The sequence below is a fragment of the Anticarsia gemmatalis genome, chromosome 11 (assembly GCF_050436995.1).
Source record: "Anticarsia gemmatalis isolate Benzon Research Colony breed Stoneville strain chromosome 11, ilAntGemm2 primary, whole genome shotgun sequence".
In the NCBI taxonomy this organism is placed as follows: Eukaryota; Metazoa; Arthropoda; class Insecta; order Lepidoptera; family Erebidae; genus Anticarsia; species Anticarsia gemmatalis.
Genome location: NC_134755.1, coordinates 11,391,118 through 11,397,965, shown reverse-complemented (window position 1 = coordinate 11,397,965; position 6,848 = coordinate 11,391,118). Strand labels below are relative to the sequence as shown.

Sequence of the window (6,848 nt, the reverse complement as noted above, 5' to 3'; positions counted from 1 at the left end):
TAGAGATAGGTAGGTGCTTAGAGATTCTGTCGAATTAAGAGCCGGTTTCATTATCAGTACCTCGATTCTCTACTACTATCGACTACCGACAACCGGCTAGCTATCGAAATGTTGACATATAGAATGTACTGCCAAAATATTTCCTACGACACCCGTCTGAGGCGCTAATCAGATTTTTATACAAAATTTCTCGATGACAGGTCGGTTGTCGGTAGTCGATTGTAGTAGAGAATTGAGCTACAGCTTACTTTATAGGATGGATTACATTAAACAAAAAAATGTTTGGAGAATGACTACAAGTCAATGTAATATTATTATGCTACGGCTCTTAAACGCGATTTAAAAAACACATATTTTAAATTATATTCTGTTGTTATGTTGTTAAGCATTACTAGCATTGACGACGATTTACCTCTAGCGGTGATTTGTGGAACTAATAAATAATGTATATGTTACTGTAAAAGCCCGAACGATGGTAAATCCTAAGATTTTCCGGTATAACCTAAGATTTACCAACTCGCAATGGTAAAAGTCCGAAAAATTATTTTATTTCGAACTTTTACCTATATTCACTTGATGATATCGAGATGTCGCCGGAGCCCCGCTTCGCGGGGCTCCTCCTTCTGGGTGTTTAAAAAAAAATAACCACGAAGGCTAAGGTGGGAGCTTCGCTTCGCTCGCTCCCACCTTAGCCTTCTAACCTAACCTACCCATGTCGCTATGCCCAAAACTCCTTCTTTATAAATATGTCACAGTATATAATTATACCGTGAAATAGTTATAAACATAGTTATGAAGGAGGATTTTTTTATATATCGTAACATAGTTTTTAAACTCTGGCTTGTTCGGACTTTTACCATTGAGAGTTGGTAAATCTTAGGTTTTACCGGAAAATCTTAGGATTTACCACAGTTCGGGCTTTTACAGTAACATATAGAAACTAAAACTTAAGTTGTTCTGCGATGGAAATATGATTGCGACATTTTTTAAAGTATTTTGTACGTTTGTCTAACTTAGAATATATAGTTTTACTAAGTTTCTTTTAATTTATAATTTAATTTATTAGGCGAGATATTACATAATAATGATTGGAAAGACTTGTACCTGTAAATGACGTAAAATGTACAAATTGTAACAATAAAAATACTGTTCAATATTATGAAAGCATTTTTATATCATAATATTTTTCTATTTTTATCCCGTCCTAAAATCAACATTATATATCTTTATTTATCACCGAGCAAAATAAAATGGTAAGAATAAAAAAGACTACCACACTACTATTTCTTGTTTTGAAATACCATTGAAATATGAACAAAATACTCATTTTTCCTTTCAGATGTACCTAACAACTATTCTAGCACTACTATCAACAATACACTGCTACAAACGTGACTTCGGTCCTCACCTTGGCTACTTCAACCCGCAATACGTCGACATAACCTCAACTTGCGAAGAAACTGACACACATCACTGTTTAGAAATACCTACTAAACAAATATGTAGGGAACGACTGGCGTCGGCTAAATGTTTTCAGCCCTACGACCAGTGTTTTCCCGTTCCCTGGTGGTATTACTACTGCCAATGGGTCGTGACTTGGAAACCAAAAACGACGAAAACGACGACAATTTTTAACTTCTTTAAAAAAGATCTGGCTGATTTTTATAAGTTTAAAAAGAGTTTGAATAAGAATAATGTATTCTAAAAAAGTTTTTTTATTGAATTAAAAAATGATATTGAGTGTGTTTTGTTTATTCGCTGTTCTTTAACTGTTCTACAGACTCGTTGTTTTGCTACCTGAATAACAGATGGCGTTAGTAGTTGTAAAATGAAGGTTACCTAAGCATACGAAAAATGGAAATATATATTATATTTCTACAAAAATGTGTGTTGAAAATTTCTATATAAAAATTAACTCGAACAGATTTCTAGATTTTTGCAGCTAAATTACCCTGGCAAAGGTGTAGAGTAAAAACAAACAATCTAAAAGATGAGTTGCTGAAGTAGCATTTTGAGTCGTGTTTAGTGTATAAAACTAAAAAGGCAATTTAAGTTGCAAATTATCAGTGAAAACAAACAACTTCACTACGCCTCAAACACATAAAAACGTCTTGTAAATCCTAAAGAAAATCAGCTCATAAAACAAAGAAGGCGAACGCAAGAGCTCCTTCAAATCACTGTAATGTACACCACAACTGTCGTCACAGTTGAATCAATGCATATTTCTCATCACAATAATGGGTGCATTACTATAAAGACTACTACGAACTAAAAACAATGAGGAGCTCAGCTGCGGCCGTGCCTTTTGTGTCGTAAGTAGGCCTGGCCCACGCAACACGGTTCATGTAAAAGGTTAAGGAATTATTGTACAAATATCTCTATTTTTGTATCTGTTTTATTTTTTTTGTTCTTGTAGAGAATTTTAATCTAAGTGTAAATGACAGGTTAGAAATGTTTAAAAATAAAATACGGTCGCCACGACGCACCATTGCATCGGGAGGTAGTGAGTTCGACTCCCACATGCAACAATTATTTGTGCGATCGACATATAATACGGATTGTACTTTGTGTACGCTATTTGTATGTTTGTAAAAGTCTCCGCGACACAAGAGTAATTCTTAATGCGATGTCTTTAAAAAAAGCACAAGTCTTGTCATAAGAATGCTTTTAGGATTCCATACCTCAAGGAAAACAGGGCCCTGTTAGTGAGACTTCGCAGTCTGTCTGTCTGTCTGTCACCAGTTTTTATAAAGTTTCATAGTTACAAAAATATTGTTACTATTGTGTTCATAGGACCTTCATATTTTGAAATCTGTAAGACCGTTAATAGACTCGGTATTGACGTTTACTTGAATTATTTATCAGTTACTCAGATAAGGTCTTTTGGGGATGCTTGATATGTCAATGTGGAATATGTTTATGGATTAATTATTGATTTAATAGAGCGATAATTTGACCTTGAAATGTCGATGCCTTCACATACTTTTATGACTATGGAAAATTAAAGAAGTTTTCTTATGAGAAACAAAATTAATTGAAATATCTTTTTCTTTTCTTTTAGAAAATACAACTCCCGCACTTAGATTTGCTCTTGTGTCGCGGGGACTATAACAAACATACAAACAAGGTCACAAAATACAACCAGGCCCGTAACAATTGTTTGTGGATAACACAATTAATTGCTCCGTGTGGGAATCGAACCTACGGCCTCCCGATCTACGACCTAAACCACTAACTAATTTACATACATGAACACTTATCCATGAACCGTAAAACTAGCCATTGATATTATAAGGCTACCTACCTATAGCAAGACCGAACATGACTCATAAAATTAAGCAAGTTTTGTATCAAATCTCAAATAATATGAGTAAATCTAGCACGATTACCTGATTTATCTATTACAATATTTTGTTTATATGTTGAAAGGAAGGTAAATATTTCCTAAGGCCGTAAAATATGTTATACGTTGCTATGTGGGCCTCAATATCTACAATATGCACGTGCTTCGGCTACGCACGTATTATTTATATGAGGTTTTGCGTGTATTTTCAACAAAACGCCTTCGTCATACGTTTTGCTTCATATTGTAGGAAAGCAATTTGTTACTATTTGTTTTTTGACGGTAGAACTGAATTTTATATTGAAACAGTATATTATTATTTAGTTAAACGGATAGATTTGATGCATTAAGTTATCTTGCAAAATTGGTTCTAAAATTGGCTGATTTTATAAACAACTAGCTGATCCGCTCAACTTCGCTTGCGTCACATAAGAGAGAATAGGTCATATTTTTCCCCGTTTTTGTAACATTTTTCGTTGCTTCTCCGCTCCTAATAGCCATAGCATGATGTTATATACAGCTTACAGCCGTCCTCAATAAATAGGCTATCTAACAGTAATAATTTTTGAATTCGCACCTGTAGTTCCTGAGATTAGCGCGTTCAAACAAACTCTTCAGCTTTATAATATTAGTATAGATTTGACTACTCCATACGTAGGTACTTTTACGCTATACGCATTTTAAGCGAGGAAAGCCGCAGGCGACAGTTAGTATGCCAGTACATTGATCAATACTTGACACATAAAAAATATAGCAAGATATTATAATTTAGTTTTCTCAATGCAGAGATATAAATCAAAACTGATGTACCGCTTTCATTTATTATTCTATCGGGCGCATAACAAATTTTGTAGTAAATTTCAATATATGTTTACTATTCTACTTACTTATTACAAATAACGAGTAGCGCAATTTTCTACAGTCGATACTGTTGAGTATCGAGGGTTTGACATTTAAGTTATACTGCCAAAATAGTTCTTACTTAGTCCGCTAGAGGCGCTAAACAGATTTTCTTGCAAAATTTCTCGATAGCTAGTCGGTTGTCAGTAGTCGATAGAAGTAAATAATCGAGCTGCAGAAGCGCGATTCTCTAAAGCCAGTACTATCGAGTATCGAAAGTTTGACATTTAAAATGTACTACCAAAATAGTTCCTACGCCGTTAGAGGCGCTGATCGGATTTTTAATACTTTCTCGATAGCAAGCCGGTTGTCAGTAGTCAATAGTAGTAGAGAATCGAGCTGCAGAAATGCGATGTTTATTACGTGATATAACACTAGGTACTAAACTATTCACTACCTGTCCCATTCGTTAAACTACGTGATATTAATTTAACAGTTCATAAAGATTTTATTTAGATTTAGCGGCTATTAACGGACTTAGGTAATCGATTTTATTTATTTTATAGTTGAGTTTTGAATTAGTATGAGGTTTCCTTTGAACCTGTGAATTATGTTTGGGAATATGAAGGTAAATATCTATGCATATTGAAAATAATCTTATTGTAAATTTGTGATTGTGAGTGAGACTAAAAACCGGCCTATGAACATATTAACACCAGTCAGACATGAGTTTAGGACATAGTATTATTACTTTTTTCTTTTTTTAGGTATATTACAGTACAGAACAGTATAATTATAATATTTTAGCATATATAAGTATTTTGACTAGTAAACAGTCTCTCAAAAGCCATCCCTTTATTTGCCTAAGTCAAAACGAGTCTGTGCGAAATATTTATAAACTTGCAGCATACATGCATAGTTTTAGGTGCATGAATACTATAAGTATGCATGCACCTGAAACCTAAAAGTTCATCCACCATCACGACACCTACATTACTTTATACAGCCTTAGTAATTTATGTATTTCTCTGTCTCTAGCTACTATGCCTCCTAGCTCTACTAGTGACAGCCAACTGCAGCTTCCTACGTACCAAAAAGCCGCCGCAACCAAAAACAAACAACATTATCATACCACGAGATGTCTTGGAAAGCAACCATCACTCTTTGAACAAGCTACGAATCGCTACTCCCGAATTTTGTGACAGACAAGTAATAAAACCTGAAATTAAATATACTGTTCTACCGTGGTGGTATAACTACTGCTCAGATTTGCGTACTCGTAAGGAAATCGATGCGGGGCAAGTGAAACACTTTCTACCGCAACATGTGAAAATATTGAAGAAGGTACAAGAGTATAAGAGGAAGAAGGCGCAAATTATTGATATTATTAATTCTTGATAGTGTTTCTGGATTTGAAATAAACGTGTTGCAGTTGTTTTGTTATTTTGTTCCAACCTCCTGTCAGAAATTTTGGAGCCGATCTTTTCTTTTACAATTGGCTCCCAATAACGTATCAACAGATAGGGACAACCCAGGTTATAGTTATTGTAAACCGTACTACAATCAGAAGTACGGCTTTGTGGGTCATGTTTGGAAATTCGCATTCATATGCTATTGCATGACAGGATTCTACGACTGCTTACAATATCAAGTCGCTATAGCTTGGGAACTACAGATCTGCTAAGAAAAATAATGTTTTAACTTTAGTTTATAAGACTCTAAGATACCCTGATCCATCCTGTAGCCTCCTACCGACACTAATATTTGTATGAGTGTTTGATACAAAATCTGCACTATCACAGCTTGGTCACTGATCCCCTTTTAAAATTATATATACATTTACTTACTCTATTTGTAAGTTACAAGTGTGGCTGAAGCCGTGGGATCCTAACATATCAGTGCAATATATAATGAAAAACAACATGATAATAGTAGTTATAATAAACACGTCGAGTGGCCGTCCATTGAGTAAAGTGAGTGTAATGAACAGATAGCGATAGTTTATCGTTTATATTGTTTTTTAGATAGCTGATATAATTGTTTGTGTGAAGAGCAGATTACAATGGTTTAGGTCAGACTTTGATGTTGCTAGTTTGTACACTTTAAACCTCTCAATTTCAGGTCCAATCATTTTGTTTTTAAGCAAAACTAGCGGCTCGCCTTGACTTTGCCAAACAACTTTTTTTTTTACATTAATCCTGAATATTCCATGTACAAGAATCGTATTGTACTGCTAGCTTAAATAACAAAAAACATGCTTTTTCCCATAGGGGATGACAGAGATTAAAGAACTATCCTTGTTTAATTTGTAAACTTTGTCATACAAAACTACCAGTCACTAATTAAAAGATTGTAACTAATGTCAAGTAGTATTAATGCCACATTACATATTCGATACGAAGTCGAGAAGTTCCAACCTCGTTTTTTAAATAGCGTTATTTTGACATGGAAACAAAATTGTTTTTATCGTACTCAGTCACTTAGATGTTAAAAATAAAAACATTAAATTCGAAATAACGACCGTTACATAAAATGCTTTCATTTATTGCTATTATTGAGACAATTCCGTCGTCCTCAGGTGAAGCAGGTATCGGCCTATTGGCTGTATGACAAATAGGCGCTCCTTGCAAATAAACCGTTTTGTTTACAAAACACGCAGCAACGA

General features: G+C 34.4%; 1 protein-coding gene across 1 annotated transcript; it reads left to right on the top strand.

Annotated features, from left to right (window-relative positions):
- The first annotated feature begins 4,684 nt into the window (after window positions 1-4,684).
- Window positions 4,685-5,618, top strand: LOC142976767 (uncharacterized). The gene is made up of 2 exons (XM_076120320.1): window positions 4,685-4,811; window positions 5,222-5,618. The coding sequence occupies exons 1-2, from the start codon at window positions 4,794-4,796 to the stop codon at window positions 5,579-5,581; spliced, it is 378 nt and encodes a 125-aa protein (XP_075976435.1). The 5' UTR covers window positions 4,685-4,793; the 3' UTR covers window positions 5,582-5,618.
- Window positions 5,619-6,848: the final 1,230 nt, after the last annotated feature.